This window comes from Eutrigla gurnardus (assembly GCF_963514095.1).
Source record: "Eutrigla gurnardus genome assembly, chromosome: 9".
Classification (NCBI taxonomy): Eukaryota; Metazoa; Chordata; class Actinopteri; order Perciformes; family Triglidae; genus Eutrigla; species Eutrigla gurnardus.
This window is the reverse complement of record NC_139923.1, coordinates 30,018,158-30,038,800: the sequence shown is the minus strand read 5'-3', so window position 1 is coordinate 30,038,800 and position 20,643 is coordinate 30,018,158. Positions and strand designations below refer to the sequence as shown.

General features: G+C 43.4%; 2 protein-coding genes across 5 annotated transcripts in view; both read right to left on the bottom strand.

Moving 5' to 3' along the window:
- lamb1a (laminin, beta 1a) overlaps positions 1-1,564 on the bottom strand; it is a 41,079-nt gene extending 39,515 nt beyond the window's left edge. For all 3 annotated transcript variants that reach the window (XR_014597762.1, XR_014597763.1, XM_084018007.1), the window contains exon 1: positions 1,073-1,564. Coding sequence is in view for 1 of the 3 variants with exons in the window: in XM_084018007.1 (XP_083874133.1) it covers positions 1,073-1,103 (31 nt within the window). In the remaining 2 variants the exon portion in view is untranslated. The remainder of the gene's footprint in view (positions 1-1,072) is intronic.
- A 2,187-nt stretch (positions 1,565-3,751) lies between these two features.
- Positions 3,752-20,643, bottom strand: part of lamb4 (laminin, beta 4) — a 31,764-nt gene continuing 14,872 nt past the window's right edge. For both annotated transcript variants that reach the window (XM_084016597.1, XM_084016598.1), the window contains exons 18-34: positions 20,383-20,563; positions 20,077-20,220; positions 19,748-19,979; positions 19,460-19,617; positions 18,408-18,632; positions 13,416-13,633; positions 13,227-13,323; positions 12,782-13,151; positions 10,830-10,996; positions 10,414-10,616; positions 10,075-10,272; positions 7,790-7,934; positions 7,279-7,486; positions 6,990-7,125; positions 6,739-6,909; positions 5,594-5,747; positions 3,752-5,403 (exon numbers count right to left, since the gene is read on the bottom strand). In XM_084016597.1, the coding sequence (XP_083872723.1) occupies positions 5,264-5,403; positions 5,594-5,747; positions 6,739-6,909; positions 6,990-7,125; positions 7,279-7,486; positions 7,790-7,934; positions 10,075-10,272; positions 10,414-10,616; positions 10,830-10,996; positions 12,782-13,151; positions 13,227-13,323; positions 13,416-13,633; positions 18,408-18,632; positions 19,460-19,617; positions 19,748-19,979; positions 20,077-20,220; positions 20,383-20,563 (3,147 nt within the window). In that variant the 3' untranslated portion in view covers positions 3,752-5,263. The remainder of the gene's footprint in view (positions 5,404-5,593; positions 5,748-6,738; positions 6,910-6,989; positions 7,126-7,278; positions 7,487-7,789; positions 7,935-10,074; positions 10,273-10,413; positions 10,617-10,829; positions 10,997-12,781; positions 13,152-13,226; positions 13,324-13,415; positions 13,634-18,407; positions 18,633-19,459; positions 19,618-19,747; positions 19,980-20,076; positions 20,221-20,382; positions 20,564-20,643) is intronic.

Genomic DNA, 20,643 nt, shown 5'->3' with positions numbered 1-20,643 from the left:
AATGTAATTATATGAAATATACACTGAACAAAAAAGGCCAGCTGTGCACTAATCATGCTGTCCAATCATCGGACAGGTAGATGATGATGTCACTAACACATTTAAACACATTTGTGAACTAACGTTGCAAGAAAAAGGCATTTTGTGTTTATATTTTTTGTTCAGCGTAATTAAATATTATATTCAATAGTTATTATGTTAAATATTATATGACGTGGATGTTTCATCTGGAGACATTATGTCTTTTTGATTTTTTTTATGTTATTTTCGGGACCAAATGATTAATCAATTATGTAACTAATCAACAGATGAATCAAGAGGTCGACCAATGACTGAGTTTGTTTTTATTCTTCAGGACTTGAAGAGTCTACAGATCCTGGATCTGTGCTGGATTGGATTTCTGTTGATGGAGTTTGTTGATGAACATCAACTTAACTGATTAGCTTAGCTGGTCCCTGATGACATCACTATGATCAATGATCACATGATCAAATACAGCTCTGTTCATGCTAATGAGCAAAATGTTCGATCAATTATGTCAACATGAAAGTACTTCAGTATTAAAGTATTTCAGCATGAAGGTACTTCAACATGAAAGTATTTCAACATGAAGGTACTTCAGTATTAAATTATTTCAACATGGGAGTATTTTAACATTAAGGTACTTCAACATGAAAGTATTTCAACATAGGCCTAAACGTATTTCAGTGTTAAAGTATTTCAACATGAGAGTATTTCAGCATGAAAGTATTTAAGCATGAAAGTATTCCAGCATGAAGGTACTTCAGCATGAAAGTATTTTAGCATGAGAGTATTTCAGCATGAAAGTATTTAAGCATGAAAGTATTCCAGCATGAAGGTACTTCAGCATGAAAGTATTTTAGCATGAAGTTACTTCAGTATTAAAGTATTTAAGCATGAAAGTATTCCAGCATGAAGGTACTTCAGCATGAAAGTATTTAAGCATGAGAGTACATCAATATTAAAGTATTCCAGCGTGAAAGTACTTCAGTATGAACGTTTTTCAGTATTAGTCAGTATGATAGTACTTCAGAAGCAGACCAGAACTCACCAAGCAGGACCGCCAGCTGAAGCTCCAACATGCTGCTGCTGGTCTCAGATCTGGTCCTCAAAACTTTCCCAAAAACTGCTGGAAACTTTAAACCGAACAAAAGAGCCGACTCTTTAAAAAACCTCCAGACCTCCGGACTCTTCAAAACCTCCAGACCTCCGGACTCTTCAAAACCTCCAGACCTCCGGACACTTAAAACTCTTCAGACCTCCGGACTCTTCAAAACCTCCAGACCTCCGGACACTTAAAACTCTTCAGACCTCCGGACTCTTCAAAACCTCCAGACCTCCGGACACTTAAAACTCTTCAGACCTCCGGACTCTTCAAAACCTCCAGACCTCCGGACACTTAAAACTCTTCAGACCTCCGGACTTTTAAAACATTTCAGACCTCCGGACTCTTCAAAACCTCCAGACCTCCTCATGATCCTCCAGAAACCGTCTGAAACGCCTGAAAACCTGCAGGGTTCCTGAGACCTGCTGAACCCTGCAAACCTTCTCAGACCTCCTCGGACTCCGCCCCTTCAGATTCACCGGCACCTCCGCCTCATGGTCGGACATCCGGCTGACTTTCAAAATAAAACGGGGTCAGCGTTAAAATAGTTTTCTGTTTTAACAATAAACCGAAAAATAGAAGAAAAAAAAGTTTACATTTGTTAAATTGTGAATATTCTGTCCTTATGGATCCTCTACTAGTCTGGATCCTCTGATCCTCCACCAGGATGGATCCTCTACCAGGTTGGATTCTTTACCAGCTTGAATCCTCTGATCCTCTACTATGTTGGATCCTCCACCAGGATGGATCCTCTACCATGTTGGATCCTCTACTATGTTGGATCCTCCACCAGGATGGATCCTCTACCATGTTGGATCCTCTACTATGTTGTTGAAGTATGTTTTCACATACAAGGTATTTGCCTTGGTATCCAGTGTGCAGGATATTTAAAAAGAATAAACAATAAAGCAAAGTACTGCAGTCAAGAACATAAAAATAATAAAAATGACCCTAAATGAACACAGACACTATATACTGTACATCCATCCATCCATCGTCTACCGCTTATCCTGTATTCAGGGTCACGGGGGGGCTGGAGCCGATCTCAGCTGTCATTGGGCGAAGGCAGGGTTCACCTGGACAGGATGCCAGTCTATCACAGGGCCAACACACTATATACATATGCACCCCAATATAATATTATTTACAGTTTTACAATAAGTGCAGAATGTTGTGCAACATATTAGTGGTAGTGTGCGTGTCAGGATATAATTATGACTCATCATAGAGCAGCTCCAACCAGGTCCAGCTGCAGCTGAGCAGAGGAAACATACTCCTCATTGGAATGATAGTTCATTCACTATCACAATGCTTTTACTCTGAAAACAGTCTGACATGACTTCCTGTCTGACTATCTCTTTGATCAACACCGAATATGTGGACCGGGTCTGTCCAGGTTTTAGGGTCTTAGTTTACAGAAAACAGTTCAGTAAAAGGAATACATGTAACACTTTGGTTTCTGTGTTCCATTCAGAATCCCATTGAAAAACTGCCATTTAAAGGCAAAGAGGAAGCACCTTCATGTTTCTGTGTTTGAGTCAGTAAACAGTTAAATCATAATAATGATCGACCAGGATTAATCATAACTAATCACTAATAAATATAAACAGATTTTAAATGGAAACTGATTCAGAGATTTTTTTGCTGCAGTCGTGAAGGAGACTCTCTGTGTCCCCCTCCTCCCCCCTCAGGGCTTTACAGACAAAGACATTCCTGAGACACCCCCCTCCCCCCTCCCCCCCCTCACACTCACACACACACACACACACACACACACACACCTACCCTTTTGTTGTTGCAGGTGAGGTTTAAGTGTGTGTGTGTGTGTTGGGGGTGGGGGGAGGTAGGGGGTTGGGAATCGGACCCCCCACCTGAACATCTGAAGACTCATTCAGGACTACATGCCCCAGTGCATTGAGGGTAATGGCTGTTAACATGTGGTGACCTGCAGAGACCTGAGCTCTCAGCCAATCAAAGATCAGTACATCTGTCTGAGGACAAACATTAACAGCTGAATGGGAACAGCATTAACACACACACACACACACACACACACACACACACACACACAGACACACACACAGACACACACACACACACACACACACACACACACACACACACACACACACACACACACACAGACACACACACACACACACACACACACACAGACACACACACACACACACACACACACACACACACACACACACACACACACACACACACACACACAGGGAGTTTCCCATCTGTATCAAAAGTAGAAACCTTTGAAGACTGGTGTACCCTAGAATACTAAACTAGGACACATTGATGAAACCTCAAACACTACGATGTAACCTTGAAGACTACACTGTAACCTCAAAGACTACAATGTAACATTAAAGACTACACTGTAACCTCAAAGACTACAATGTAACATTAAAGACTACACTGTAACCTCGATGACTACAGTGTAACCTCAAAGACTACAGTGTAGTACATGTAGTCAAATTATTTGAATAGACAAAAAGTCACAGTTATTCATGACAGAATCAATGAAACTGCACATTTTTTTAAATGAAGAATAGATACAACTTTATTATATAAATGTCAAATATTTTAATAATTTGGGAAGATAATTACACTTCAAATGATTGCAAAATATTGAAAAAATGTAAAAGAAAAAAATGTGAAGCAACATTGACAAACAAATAGCTTTTAATAGAGGAGACCAACATGAGGGTCAGGACACCCAAATGGGTTTAATCATATATATTCAAATTGTATTATAATATAATATATATTATTTAAAATATACATCCCATATGCATTGTTTATAAAACAAATACAGAAAAACACCAGAATGATCCTTTAAAGGTGCAACGTCTCAAATGTTGTAAACCCTGGTTTCTGAGCCTGTAGAGCTCAGTAGTACTTATGAGGACATTACTTTTAGTATGAACTACTCAGTAATATTCATGAACCTGCATTTCACTTTGTAGTACTAGTATTTATAAAGACCTGGGGCCCGTTTCACAAAGCAGGTTCAAACTCTGAACTTAACCCTGAACTCTGAGTTGACCAACTCTGAGATGGGCAACTCTGAGTTTTCGGTTTCAGAACAGCGGTTTTGAATTAGTTCAGTCAACTCTGAGTATGTAAACTCTGAGTTACGCGCGTTCCTGCCGACTCTATAAAGCCATCATCAATGGAGCTCCGATACTACGATTCACCATGGCAACGGGGAGAGCGTCATTAGATATTACTGAGTGTTTATGTAGAAAACGAGCTCATCCTTAGAAAGTGGAGCAACGTAACTGCAGCAAAGTAGCGATAGTTAGCGTGGCAGACAATTACTGCCCGATCTAATGTGTTTAACTGAAGAAACAGTCGATTGATCTAAAGGTAATAAGTCTTTATTTTCAACCTTGCAGAGCGACACTGTGGTGTAATGGTTAGCAACGCCGCCCACGGTGCAGGTGACAGGGGTTCAACTCCTGTAGTTCACAATGTAGCGCATCAAAGAAATTATCATTTTCATTGGGTGTAATCCCCCCAGGCACAGAAAGAATATTGCGCAAATACGTTGACTAAGGCATATGATTTTAATCATATTTCACATATTAAACAGTAAATATAAGCAGGTATTTCAACACAGCAATGTACTTAAACATTTCATAAATCTCCCGTTTGCAAAAACGCTAGCTCCGCAAAGAATCTGGTTGCGGATTATGTCCGCGATATGAAATGTTGAAAATGTCAGAGAATATTGTTTAGATAATATCTAATGTGATTGGAAGGAAAGGTAATCAAAATCCTCTCCCGACGCAAAGCTGCTAGAATCACTTTTATTTCCATATCGATTAGGTTGACGATGAAAGGACGGCACATTTTTTCAGAGTTGGTTTCGATTCCGGAAAAAGGCGGAGACATGTAGGGAGAAACTCAGGGTTTGTTGAAGCAAACCTGCTAGCGAGCAGGTTAGGTTCACGGAGTATGTTACCGGGTAACTGACTCAGATTTATGCTGAACTGGCTTTGTGAAACCGAAAAACCAGAGTTTCCCTCATCTCAGGGTAAACTAACTCAAGGTTTTCACTAAACCTGCTTTGTGAAACGGACCCCTGATCTGTGTGTAGTATTTATTTGGACTTTATGGGGTACAGCTGGCGTATCCTTCAGCTCGTTTGGAGATGTCCTGTCGAAGTGAATCCACTATATCCAACAGTTTGGACACTTCATTTGCTCTGTCCTCTTTATTCATGATCAGCTGCTGGATTTTCTTCTCCAGATCTGATAACAAAGAATACACAAATATAAGCACAGTATGTACTGTAATACTGCACATACTAGTTCTGGAGATTATACTTGTTTAGTACTGATGCTGCCAGTATTTCTCCAGATATTTGTGTTGTTACAACTGTCATGATGTCACATTTAAAACAGGCAGACTAAATAATACAAACTAAATTGCTAAAACTACCTTGTATCTGTAGGACTTTGTCTTCCAACTGTTTCTTCATGTTCCTCGCCTCGTCCAAGATGTTCTTCAGTTGTTCTCCAGCTTTACCTTGAACCGTTTGATCCTTGTTCTTCTGATTAAAAGACTCAAACACCCTCAACACATCCGCCAGACGCTAGAGACAAGGAGATAAAGAGACAAAGAGACAAAGAGACCAAGAGTCAAGGAGATAAAGAGACAAAGGGACCAGAGACAAGGAGACCAAGAGTCAAGTAGATAAAGAGACAAATTTACCAAGAGACAAGGAGATAAAGAGACAAAGGGACCAAGAGACAAGGAGATAAAGAGACAAAGGGACCAAGAGACAAGGAGATAAGGAGACAAAGGGACCAGAGACAAGGAGATAAAGAGACAAAGAGACAAAGGGACCAGAGACAAGGAGATAAAGAGACAAGGAGATAAAGAGACAAAGAGACAAGGAGATAAAGAGACAAAGACATCAAGAGACAAAGAGATAAAGAGACAAAGAGACAAGGACAAAATTAGTCAAAATGTCAATGAGTCTTACTGGTTCTGTGTTACTGGTTGTGTATTGCTGGTTCCATGTCAGTGGCTGTACTGGTCCTTTGTCAGTAGTCCTACTGGTTCTGTGTCAGTGGTCTGACTGGTTCTATGTTACTGATTATGTGTCAGTAGTTCTACTGGTTCTGCCTTTGTCCTAACTGGTTCTGTGTCAGTAGACTCACTGGTTTCTGTGTCAGTAGTAAAATGGTAAATGGCCTCATTTATATAGTGCTTTTCTCCAAAGCACTTTACAGTAATGACTGACATTCACCCATTCATACACACATTCACACACCGACGGCGAAGTCAACCACGCAGGGCGACAGCCATCTCGTCAGGAGCAATTAGGGTGAGGTGGTGTCTTGCTCAGGGACACCAGGCACTCAGCTAGGAGGAGCCGGGGATTGAACCGGCAATCCTGCAGTTGCCAGCCAACCCGCTCTACCTCCTGAGCTAAACCCCTCCGTAGTCTTACTGGTTCGGTGTCAGCAGTCTTACTGGTTTGGTGTCAATGGTCTTACTGGTTATGTGTCTGTGGTCTAACTGGATCCGTTACTAGTTCTGCTTCAGTAGTTTTATTGGTTCTGTGTCTGTTGTCTTACTAGTTCTGTGTCAGTAGTCTGGTTTAAAGCAGACTCTGCAGCCTCTTTGGCGTCTCTGGCGGATTCAGTGTTCTGGACAGTTTTCATCTTCAGGGCTTTGATGTTGTCTTTCAGGTCTTCAGGTCTGGGGTTCATCAGCTTTGTCTCAATGTTATCCAGTTTGTTTTTCATCTGAAACGTAAATCAAATTAAACACATCCACATCCAGCAAGACTCAACTCAACCAGCAGGTAGACCATTTTTATCTGTACTTCTTGGACTCGGTCTTTGGCCATGTCTTTGTCTCGGTTGGCTGTGTCCAGGTCATCGTTGGCTTTCTCCTGAGCTTTCTCTGCTTCATAAATATCTCTGCTGATCTCTCGTACATCCGTGTTCTTCATCCTCTCCCTGAACATGAGAAACAATGATAAGAAAGATTCGAAGATGTGGTCAAATATCAGATAGGTGTAAAGTTTGGTGTTTTGGTTAAAGTTTGGTGTTTTAGTTTGGTAAGGTTTTATCAGAGTTTCCAGAGAGTTTCTGGTTGTTTCAGACACTGACTTGAGTTCCCGAGCTTGCTGCAGCAGGACCTTGGTGGTCTTGGTTTGCTTCTCCAGTTTTTTCAGGTTGTTCCGGGAACTGTTGGTGTTAGACAGCAGATTATTGATGTCATTGATCATGGATCGGATGTGATCAGGTGATTGCGGTAGCTGGATGTCCAGAACAGCTTGGGCCATTTCTTTGATGTCCTCTGAAGAGACCATCTCATCTGTCAGCAGGTAAACATAAAAGCTTGTTAAAAGGTTTGTTTTATTGTGGAATTAGACTCCTGATTATATAAACTCATGTTCTGGGCCCATTTCGTGTATGTATCATGTAGGAGTTTCCATATTTCTAAGTTTCAGACTTGGATCAGATTATTCAAGTCATAATTAACACTGAGGTTATTCTGAAAGGTCAATAATCAAACAAAAACAATGGACCCTCCTGAAGGCCCCTCATCTGATTTCTCGGCTGAACCAGAGTCCTCCAGCTAAGGACCAGGTCCTTGTTGTACCCCCTTAGCACTTACCCATCAGGTAGTCTTTGACTCGCTGGATTAACTCCTTGGTTTTATGTTTCTCTCTCTGGAGGGAGTCCATGTTGCCGTGGATCTGGTCCTGGAGGTCATGGGCCTGGACTTTGGTATCCTGAGCTGCTTGTCTGGCATCATAAATCTGACACAAATAGACACACTTACAACATGTAGTACTATCTTTAAAAATTAAAGTGATGGTTGGGAGTAAAATGCACCCTAGGTCATTTCCACCATGACATCCAGCCAAACACCCCCTCAGAAGCATTTTTAGCGATGGTCAGCATTGGTCAAGATAGGGCTATCAGCAGAATGGCTTAATACTGGCGCGATGGTACATCTTGTATATCTGGTAAATTTACCCACTAATATTGCATAGAATGTTACCAAACTTCTGCAGTAGTACACATAGGGTCTGTACTCACAAAACGAGGCATTGAAAGTTTGTAAGTACACCAGGAGTTTATTTAAAAGAACACTTTCCTGATAGCTTTTATCCAGCAGAGGATATTAGTGGGGTAATTTACGAGATATACATAATGTACCATAGCGCTAGTACTAAGCCATTCGGCTGATAGCCCTATCTTGACCAATGCTGACCATCGCTAAAAATGCTCCTCAGGGGGTATTTGGCTGGATGTCATGGTGGAAATTACCTAGGGTGCATTTTACTCCCAACCATCACTTTAAGTAACAAGTCATCGCTAAGTGCAGACTAGTTTGCGTGTGCAAGCTGCTTTCATTGAGGTTATTACTTATAAACAGCTCTTCCTGAGATCTGGTCTCATTGAACCCCTGGTTATAATTACGGAGCCACTGGTTGTATAACCGCAGGTAGGAAGCAGGTTGGCAACTTTACGGATATGTTATGCAAGATGGCGGCGTGCACGGCTCTCTGAAAAGGTGTATGTTTAGGATTATTATTGGATGTGTAGTGTGTGTCGGGTTGGCTACAGTCCCAAATCACTATTACAAGTGACTTTCGGTGGACTCACAACATCCCGCTGGATATAGCGAGACCACTGGAGTCTCGCAGGACTGTTGGCGGCGCAGACCATGATCTGCAATTACTAGATCCCGGATGCAGTGGCACAGCTAGCAGACCAGATCACCCACCACTTCCACGGGAACAGAGACTCCGATTATGTTTCTATTTACGTAATGACTGGTTCTCTCACAGCATGATTATAGACCCTGCGGGCTCATCCTGATGGAGCTTTACATCATTGCTGGAGATCAGTTCTTCCTAAACTGCTCCACCAGACGAAAACACACTGGAGCACGTCTCCTCTGATCTGAAGCATGCCTACAGGGAAGTCCCTCTCCAACATCTGGGCCTGTCAGACCACCTCCCACTGCTCCTCCTCAGGAGGAAACTCAAGCCAGATACAAAGACAATAACAACTTGGCTACAGGGAGCATTGTCTCAGCACATAAGTGTTACTGTTCTACATTAAAGTCCCAGTGGGCAACATGTTTTTCATCATATTCACTGAAGCCGACACTACGCTCCGATTGAACAACGTAAATCATCCGGTTTCAGAACAAAAGCGCGCCTCTACGTGCACGTAGAGCCTGTTGTTTGTTTTGTAAAGATCGACAGAGCCCGGATCATCCTGTCCAATCAGCACGCAGGGCTGTGTTCGTGCACACACAGAGCCCCTCCCCCCTCGGGTCGTTCCACTATCACAGGGGGGAGGTGGAGGGAAGGAGCAACAAGCTTCCAATTCCTCTTCAAAAACCCAAACGAGGAGGTCCAAAACAACCAGGAAAAGAAAACACCGGTGGAAAAGAAGGCAAAAAAGAAAGATGGCGACGGTGCCCGTGATAAAACCAGAGTCAACATCGGACCCGCGTTTCAAAGGTGGCATGATCTAAGGGATTTCAAAGGGCACGAAGTTGAGGGGGAGGAGCTCGTGGTTATAGGGGAGGAGCTTGGTGGTTGTGGGGGAGGAGCTCATGGTCATAGGGGAGGAGCTCGATGGTCGAGGGGGAGGAGCGTGAGAGTGGTAAACATTCAGAATCTGACAAAGTGCCCTCCATCCGCCAGACTTGCCGAATGGGACTTTCAGAACTGCACTGTACTCGGTCTATGCCAACCAAAAACCCTGGATGACTATAGTCACTCCTGAGAACCTGCAACTCTGCTTACAGGTCAGGTGACAAGGCAGACCTGAGGAGAAGCATTAAAGTTGCAAAGGAGTGGTTCTCCAAAAACAACACCAACAAAATGAAAGAAGGGTTCATCGACCTCAGGAGGTACAAAGCCCCAGTAAACCTGCCTTGGTCCTGGACTCCTGTAGACCGGATGGCAGCTTTTTGAGTTGGTCCTTCAGCCTTTCTTCCATCTCTGAGGCTTTCTGACTGACAGAAACAACTCCTCCACAGTCTGGACCTCCACACTTCCTTTTCCCCAGATCGAGTCCACACAGAGCTCCACCACATCCGGAACAGTTATCCAGACCTGGTCCTCCACAGATCTGCATCAGACCACAACACACTGGTGAGGGCTCGTGCATTCTTATTATCAGACACCGATATGAGACACTCTTCATTTCATAAAACATCAAGACTCCATAAGCTCCTCTGATTGGTTGATGCGTAAGTCATGTGACCCTCACCTTTCTGTTGAGGTCAACCAAGCTGAGCTGTTGGACCTTCTTCTCCAGCGGCGTCAGTTCTCCTCGGCTGCTGGACATGCTCAGTTTGTGTTTGACTTCCTGTTTGGTGTCCATGGAATCCTCAAGGGCTTTTGTGGCACCTCTCACTCTCTTCTCATCCAACATGAAGGCATCATGAAGCTTCTGGATCTCATCCAGCAGCTCTACAGGAGGACCAAACCAGTCCACAATAAACAAAATCCAAGTAGATCATGTCATTGTTTGACCATTTCTAGGTTAAATCATCTGTAAGTGAAGGAATTGGTTGATGAAACAGCAACTATCTTCACTTTCTGCTTACTTTCCTTTAAAAGGGATCATAATATACATCACTGTACTCTTCATCATCATCACCACCGGTTAGAACATTACCGTACCATCCAGCTCTTCGTCATCATCTTCATCGTCTGGATCCTCGTTCATTTTTTCCTTCAGATTGATCAGCAGCCTCTTGAACTCCAGGTGAATGTTGTCGACTTCCGTGTTGAGGAGAGGGGACGGATCGATCAGGATCATGTTCATGTCGATGCCGTCTTTTAGCTTCCTGTGATGAAGAAAACATATAGAAATGTTTGATTATGAACCTTGAAGTTTATGTACTGAAAATCTGCAATCTCATCAGTAGTTACTGATCTACTGGTTATTGTGATGGAAGACCTAGTTTATCATTTATAGTATATTTTATAGCATTATAAGTCACTCATCAAAATGGTCCCGACATTGAGCCTTGTGGAACACCCATTCTGGATTGTTGGGGACTGAATTTCATTGTTGATTTGTACATCAATTCTGTATAGAATGTAACTGCCTCATGGTGACAAAATGGTTTTCATACTAGATAACACATGATTAAAACACACATGTACCAACAAAAAAGAGTGGCAACATAATTATTAAAAAAATCAAAGATTTGTAATTTCCAGATACATGTCCATAATTGCACAAACACACAAACTGTGTGTTGCTTAGCAACTATTTTTGTCACTGAATGACAACCTTCTTTTAATTTCTTATCCATAAATGATTGCATCTTTGTTGTTGTGTTTATTTTATGCAACAGTTTAATAAAAGCATAACGTAAATCCTCTAATATAGGCCCGTGCCTTTATTTACTCAAGCGCACCGCGGCCCAGGTCTTTATTGGAAGGAGGCCAGAATTAGAGACAGGCCTCTATTTCTATTTGAGCAAAACGGACTACCAGTAGAATCAATAAAAAACCTATAAAATACTCTTCTACTACTTAATTTACTGAAAAAGTCTCCTCTTTGGCTCCACAGCTGCCATTTTACGGTAAACAACGTTTACCTCTTGCCAGTATTGCACGCTTGGTGGGCTGCCACTAGGAGGATGATTGACAGGTTCTCTCCTTCATACAATCACACTTCATGGCTGCACCTGATTGGACGAACGCTTTCACAGCTGTCCTGTCTGCTCCCGGATTTCAAACCGATCAACATGGCGGCTCGTTTGGAAACTTTCTCTTATTTTACGACAATAGTTCACCGAAATGTGTTTCTGAAAACATTTTATGTGAGAAATAAGCTATGCATTTGCTGAATCTGTCTTTATTTTAGATCGACAACGGTCAGTTTAAAAGATTTTCCAGCGCTTGTGGGAGGCGGTGGCGCCCCGTCTCTGCATGCATTGCAGGGCTTCTTACATACCGTAAATCCTCTAATATAGCTTCAGCCAAAATCTCCGTGACGCAAAGTCATTGCAGGCTGACAATGAATGGGAAGCGTGGAAATAATGCTGCCTGTGGACACTTGCCCCGGCCTCCATTAGAGGCCGGCAGTTATTTACCTCCGCCGACGGCGAGACCGGCCAGTAATAGAATACAGGCCAGTATTAGAGATTTACGGTACTTACATTCTGAAGGAGTCTATGAACTGTTAACACATTTCCTATTAATGTATTATAATCTAACAACAACATGTTTATGATGCTCTTATCATCACACGTTTTATATAGTCTTATTGACAATGTGAATAAGGCCTTATTATTCCTGGATGTGAGCTACCAGGCTCTTCCTGTCTCGTCTATTAAATTGATTCTCTCTGATTGCCAGCGTAACAACAAAGTCACCCTGAAATCCCAGGGAGGTTCCTTGGATGGAGACAAGTCTTGGTTGGGTTCTAGAATTTGAGAAGACAAATCTAGGTATTGTGTATCATAATTTACTGATGCTCAAATCAAGTGGTACTAGAATCCACGGCCCCTCCTTCGGTCGGCTGATGAGTCATCAGTCGGTGGCATTCAGTGCCACTGACGGCGTTGCCATGGCGTTAGAAAGTGCTACAAAACTACTACATGGTCCGTTAAACTTACCCAACCATTACAGACAGTTTCTCCACCATTTCCACCTTTGGCGGGGACAGTCCCAACAGGTCGGTGAGTCCGCTCAGCTGCGAGTGCATCTCCAGCATCCGTTGCCGGTGGTCACCGTCTCCAGGCTGCAGCTCGTCACCATGGCGAGGAATAAAGGTTCTCATTCTCTGGGTGGCTCTCTGGACATCCGTGACGTCCTCCGTCCAGATGGCAGTGCAGGGGTGACACTCCTTGCAGGCCGGGAATGCTGAGTCATGACCGGCGGCGCACTCGTCACAGAAGATACCAGTGACGCCGCGGCGGCAGAGACACTCACCGGTCTCTTGGTCACATGACGGACGCTCAGTTCCCTCCAGGTTACAGTCACAAGCTGAGGATGAGACAGTCTGAATGAAGACAAGCTGGATGTCTGTCTCACAGAGAAAGAAACGTTGTCTTCACTCACAGATACACTGAAGGTCTGGAGTCCCAAAATGATTCTCTCCACATTCATCACACTGTCGTCCTCCAAACTCAGGACGACATGGACACTGTCCCGTCACCTGAATGCACCACCGGTTCATTAATCACTATATGAATATGAACATGTATACATGAAGGAGGACAGTGTCTCTGGTTGGACAGTGTCTCTTGCCTTGTTGCAGACATTGGATAGAGAATTGACAGGATCACAGCTGCAGGGTTGACATCCCGACCCTCCGTCCAGGTTCCAGTATCCGTCATCACACACGTCACAGAGGACACCAACCGCACCTGTCCTGCAGGGACACTGTCCTGCCTTTGAATCACAGAAACAGGGACTCCCCAGAGGACACTGGGTCACCACAGTCCCCTGTCGGTTACATGAGCACTCTGGGAAATAAAAAATGTACATATTAAATACAGGAAATATATCAGATACACAAAAACATGACATTACATTTCTGTTATTTCCCTAGATGGAGTCTTGGAGAAGACACTGCTGGGAGACTGAAGGCTCAGGAGGACAATGAAGGAGACAGGGGATGTGGGTCTTTCAGTGGACAGTGTCTGGGGTTATGGTCTTCTGCTGGAGAACTGTGGCATGTTCCCTTCAGGTTGGACGGTCCTGGTCCCCATGTAGTGACTGAAAGAATGATTCAGGTAGGTAGGGCGTGGACCATCTTCATAAAGCAGGTCAGTTGAGATGGATGAACATCTGATCTGGTGCTTTTAGGAGTATTCACCCAAAGAGACAGACCCAGCAGCAGAACATCGATGTTTCATTTAAAAATAACTATATGAATGTTATGTTATTTATTTTATTTTATTGGTTTAGTTCAGGGACATTGCACACTAATCAACATTCAAAATGTAAGTGAGCCAGAGTTAGCCTGAGAGGCTAGTTTTCGTCTGTTGTCCCCTGCCAGATATTCAAAAGGCAACCTAAAATTACAGAAATAAAATGCATATAAACAAAGTAAATAAAAATTATTTAATAAATTAAAAAACAACATAGTAGTAAGAATGAATTGACAGACAATGGCAAACCAACAATAAAATAAGCAGACAATAAAACACAGTGTACATTAAACATTATACGAAAGTGCACAAAACAGTAGATTAGAGCAGGACAAATGCACCTACAATAAAAACACATTCAGCAGCATAGAACACAAACATGCAGAACAAACATATATAGCAGCATAAAGCACAAACATGCAGCACAGACATACATCAGCCTAAAGCATAAACATGCAGCACAAACATATACAGCAGCATAAAAAACACAAACATGCAGCACAATTAACTTAGAACATGACCTGCACAGGACAGGAGCACACAAGAGACAAGCAAGCAGGACACAGCATTTACCAAGAAGTCGGCAGGAGAAGCAATTGCAGTCCTAGTGTGTACATAATTGGTGACCATTAAGCCATATTTTCAGCTGTCCTGAAAAGGGACGGTAAGAACTAATTTCTCTAATATGAGATGGTAGTGAGTTCCATTCCTGCGACGCTGTAACTGAGAACGCTGAGTGGCTAAAGGCACTTTTTCTTAAGGGTACTACACAGTCTCCCCGGGACGAGCCTCTGGTTGTCCGGTTTGTATTTGACCTCTGAGTGATACACTGTTGAAGTGGTGGGGGGGCTTTGTTGTGCAAAATTTTAAAAATAAGGCAAAGATTTGCATACTTTATTAGGTTTTCCCAGCTCAGAAGTTTATACTTTCTTAAAATTAGACAATGGTGGTAGGTGTTTGACTTCCGGTCCAGGACTTTCAGGGTTCGTTTATACAGTGTTTCAAGTGGTTTAAGTGCTGTCTTATTGGCTTGTGCGAAGCTGGTCAAACAGTATGTGAAATGTGACATTATCATGGCATGCATATAAATCTTTGCTGCATCAGTTGTCATTGAATTTCTAATAAAGCGAAAATTCGATAAGTTAAACTTAACCCTGTGACCAACTTTTTTTACATGAGATTTGAATGACAGTTGAGAGTCGATTAGGAGGCCAAGGTACTTGAACTCAGAGACAACTTGTAATTTTACTCCTGACAGCATTATGGCTGGGTCTGGAGTGCTACATTGCTTTTTGGAAAAAAACATGCAGACTGTTTTTGATGTATTTAGCTGAAGGCATGATTGAATTAGCCAAGTTGAGATGCGGTTCAATGCATTGGTGAGTGTTGCTGCAGCCTGAAGTTTATTGCTGCCATGTGTAAAAATCACAGCGTCATCAGCATAAAGCTGAATCTCTACATCAGAGCACACAGAGGGCAAGTCATTTATATAAAGACTGAACAGAAGTGGACCTAGTATTGACCCTTGTGGGACACCAGTTAGTGTATCCAGCGCAGAAGATTTTTGATTGCTGACATTCACACACTGGGTTCTGTTCATTAAATATGATTCTGACCACTTGAGGGCGTTATTGGAGAAATTGAATGAGGAGAGTTTGGAAATGAGTACGTTGTGATTTACTGTGTCAAAAGCTTTTCTAAGGTCTAAGAATACAGCCCCAACAGTACCTCCCTTGTCCATCATAGACTTAACCTTTTCAATTAAGAGGCAGTTGGCAGTGTCTGTAGAATGATTGGCTCTAAAACCAAATTGCATGGGATGCAGTGAAAAGGGGCTGTTGTTTAAATGGGAAATGAGTTGTTCTGCTACCCACTTCTCTGCGACCTTGGACACCACGGGCAAGATGCTGATTGGCCTGTAATTACAAATAGCCTGAGAATCGCCTGACTTAAAAATAGGTGATACAACGGCTGTCTTCCAAACCTTTGGGAATACCCCTTGTGAGATTGACAGATTGATGATCTGTGTAATGGGGGGTGCCAATACATCTTTAAGATGTTTGAGCATGGCTGAGTCCATACCATAAGCATCTTTTGTTGTGGAGGGTTTGAGGGAATTTACGAGCATTTGAACTTTACTGTCTGTGATGCAATTGATGTTAAAAACGGGCAAAGTAATATTAATTGGTATGAGATTCACACAAGTGTGAGGGAAACATTGTGTAATCTCAGCGACAGAATCAATAAAGTATTCATTGAATACTTTAGCCAAATCTGCTGGATCTTGCAACAGGTTACCATTGTCTTTTAGTTCTAATTGCCTGCTGCGCCTTCGATTATCCGACCCCATGAGCTTCTGGATCTGGGTCCAAATTAATTTTGTATTGCCTTTCGCCTCATTAATGATACTTATAAAGAAATTTGCTTTGGCTTTCCTCATCTCTTTAGTGGACTTATTCCGTAAAGTAACAAATATGCGTTTGTCATTCACCCGATTTGACATTAACGACCTTTTGAGCGCAAGATCCCTATCCTTCATTAATTTCAGTACTTCAGAATTCAACCATGGTAGCAACCTCTTTTGATTTTTTTTGCCTTTGACTTTTTTTGTGAAATGATGTACTATGCTCTCAATTTCATTTGTGAATATACTACAATCTTCTTCCACATTTAGCCCTGGCATTAAGTTAGTCCAATTAGTTTGATGTACAGCACTTTTAAAATTATCTAGCTCATTTTTAGGGATCCTGAATTGCTCAAATCGTGTACCACCACTTTGGAACCGTTTCTTTGTGAGTTTTCTAGATATTAGGGTAAGATTGTGGTCCGAGAGTCCAGTAATGAAGTTAAATGACTTAATTACTCTTTCAGGTCTGTTACAAAAGATAAGGTCAATCTGGGTTTTCGAAGAAGTTGTTATTCTGGTAGGCCCTTTAACCAATTGCGTTAGATCAAAATGGTCTGTAGTTTGTTTGAGGGCCTTCCTATTTTTCTTATCTTCCCAGTTGATATTGAAATCACCCATCAGTATGAGCTCTTTCCTTGAATCACATTCTTTTAGCAAGATTTTCAGATGTTCATAGAATCCAGTGTTGGAGGAGGGTGGGCGGTACAAAGCAACAAGGACAAAGGACATTTGAGGTGAAAGAGTTACAGTTACACCAATGCATTCCAGATCATTGTCAGATGACCATTTAATTTGACTACACTGATAGATGTCTTTAATGTAAATCATCACCCCACCTCCTTTCCCATAGGACCTATCGCGTCTGAATAGCTTATAGCCTGGTACACATGTTGCAGCAGATGGTGAGTTGCTATGAAGCCATGTTTCTGACAGACATAAAAAATCCAAGTTTGACTCTGTGAGAATATGATGGACTTGGTCAATTTTGGAGATCAAACTGCGGATATTCAAATGCCCCCCTAGAAGACCTCTAGGCTTGGATTGTGGGTCCCAAATAACTTTAGACTGGTTTAGAGTTTTGAAAATATTTCCGTGAGCGGTATTTGTTGACCAGCGCTGTTTGTTGTGGTAAACTCCGCGTTCGGTGCTGCCCTCGCTCGCCACGGTCGCTGGAGACAACCACACAGCCGCAGCAAGACCCCACGGCGCCGACGCTCCCTCCGCAAGCGAGCCCACCACCGAGAGAGGGAAAGAGACCGACGCCTCCGTATTCGCCGACAGACACGGGTCGCCGCCCGTCAGCACGCCAGAACGCAGGCTCTCTTCCAGAGCGGACAGTCCCGGACCACCGGTCCCGGCCGAGCACACCCCAGCCACGCCGGCCCCGATACTCCGGGCAGGCACCTCACTCCCAGCAGCGCCCAGCGGGCGGAGGCGACGAGGAAAGGTAGTTTGTTGTACTTGATTAGTTTGTTGTACTTGGTCAAACGGCAGCGTGTCACTACACAGAGTGCTTACCTGAGATAAAGTTGTGTGGCATGTTACATCCGCTGTGATGTTGTTTTGATTCACCGGCTCACTGTGTAGTGGGCCGGGGCACGGATGAATATCTCCAGATAGCAGCAAACAAATCGTAATAAGAAGAGCGTCACTTTGTCGCAGTTGAGTTGGTGGTTTAAAGTGCTTCTTTAAGCGAAGGTACAGAGATGGGTAAACAATAGTTGTAGCCAAAACATGTTTCCCAAATCCGAAGTTACCTATGGCTTGGTTTGTTTGTTGACTTAGAAAGTCGGCGTTACCGTAGACGGTGCTAAACTGTTTCATGTCAACCGGTTTCATTAACAAAATGTTGTTTGCAGGACTTAAAAAGTTTAAAAGCAAACTGTATACTAACAGAGCTGTGACTGCACCTGCTCTACCTGCCGCCATCTTGCCCATCTCTTTGGGTATGGTCTTTACCTTTGCAGTCCTGGTCCAGGGCATTTCCATAGTAACCAGGTTTACAGTCCTGGCAGCTCGGCCCTATCGTGTTGTGGAGGCAGCGCCGGCATTCTCCCGTCACGCTGTCGCAGGCGTCACGGTCATCGGGGCTGATGTTGTTGTTGCAGGGACACTCCTCACAGCTGGCACCTGGCAAAGCCAGGTTGCCATAGTAACCAGGGCTGCATCTGTCACAGCGTGGACCTGAGACCATCAAAGTCATTCTTAATGTTGGGACAAGTTTCATGTAAAGGTAGCAAAGGTACAAAAACAAAAAGACTGTAGTCATTAGGTTTGTGGACTACTGTCTTTTTCATTAATGCAACAATCCAACACAAACGTAAGCAACATAGCGGCACCCGAGCAGCACCCTAATTGGATCTGGATCCATGCGGATTCTGGTGTGAAGCTGCTTATCTTCATAATTCAAGATCAACTTTACAGCTAAGTGTTGAAGTCATCTTAGTAGCTAACTGCACTTGTAGCGTGGTAGCGACCTGTCAATCAGCAGGTAAGCCCCGCCCCCTAAAGCATCCCCTGCTTTCTGGTCTGGTGGACTCTAAATGGACCATAATGTACTAAATGAACATCATGCTGGATTGAAGAAGACTTGAAACTACAGATTGAGACCATAAACTCATGTTTACAATGTTTACTGAGATAATACATCAAGAGAGAAGTAGGACCATTTTCTCATAGATTTCTATACAACCAGAGAGGAGTCGCCCCCTGGTGGCCAGCAGAGAGAAGTAGGACCGTTTTCTCATAGACTTCTATACAACCAGAGAGGAGTCGCCCCCTGGTGGCCAGCAGAGAAAAGTAGGACCATTTTCTCATAGACTTCTATACAACCAGAGAGGAGTCGCCCCCTGGTGGCCAGCAGAGAGAAGTAGGACCATTAAAACTAGTAACGTTGAGTAAATCACAGTAGATGTAGCTTGGCTTCTTTGTCTCATGTCAGACCAGACTAACTTGCCTAATCACCTTGAGCCATATAATTCCAACCAGGACTCTCAGAGGTCAGCTACTACCTGTGTGCCCCTCCCTGCAAATACACGTCAGACTGAGGGATTGTGGGTCGTGTTGGCACGACGTGGCAAAGAATCGTCCGCTGCTCTGAACGTCTGGACACAGGCAGGGCTGACAGGGCTGCCTGGCGACGGGGTTACCATAGTAACCCTCCACACACCTGCGACATCGACAGGAAATGAAACACTTCAGAAGAGCATATGAGTAGTATGTATTGTAGTACTCCCTCCCATCCCGCTCACCTCCCCCCTCCAAACAAATAAATACACACATATAAAATTCTATATAACCTGTCACAGTTTGGTCCAGTGGCGTGCTCCCTGCAGTTCAGACACTTTCCAGTTTCTTGGTGACAAACTTCCGCCAGTCCGTTACATTGACAGGAGCGACAGGACGGGAACCCCCAGAATCCCTCATGACAGTGATCACAGCGACGGCCTGTTACCTCTGAACGACATGCACATTGACCTCTGACCTGATCACAAAGCTCCGAGCGCGAACCACGAGGGTCACACTGACATGCTGCAAACAAAATGCCAGAGAACAACCATTAGACACTGACTGTCATTCATCAGGAGGATTTCTTTACTGGTGGATTTTGGTTTGCGAGAATTCATACCTTTACAGCCATCAGGTCCGAAGCCAAAGGTCATTGGTGCACAGGTATCACAGCATCGGCCAATCACGTTCGGTTTACAATTACAAAACCCTCCCAGTTTACTGCAGGATGGTCCGAGAGAGCCGACGACGTTACACCTGCAAACTGAAACAGGTACAACCACAAGAAGTTCAATAAGAGACAAAAAACGACAAGAAAAAAATAAAAAAGACGAGAGAAAACATGAAAAACAGGGATGAAGAGGAACCTGGAAATTTTGAAGTAATAACAGCTCAGTTCTTGGTGTCCACAGGTTGAACTACTTACGGATGGCTCCGTTGTGGATCCGAGCCGACATGGTCTTGATGAGTCCCTCGCAGACTTGTGGGAGCGGCTCCTGAGGGCCGAGCTCAGCAGCCGATCCAATGCAGCCAAGGTTGTGGAAAGAATGGAGGCTGCTCTGGGAGCAGAAGTCCTGGATAGACTGGATGCTGGGAATCAGACCCATCTAAAACATATGCAGATATATTTATATTTATATATTTGTATGGGACCTCCATGTGTGTTGCTACTGAGCTCTGAAAGTCA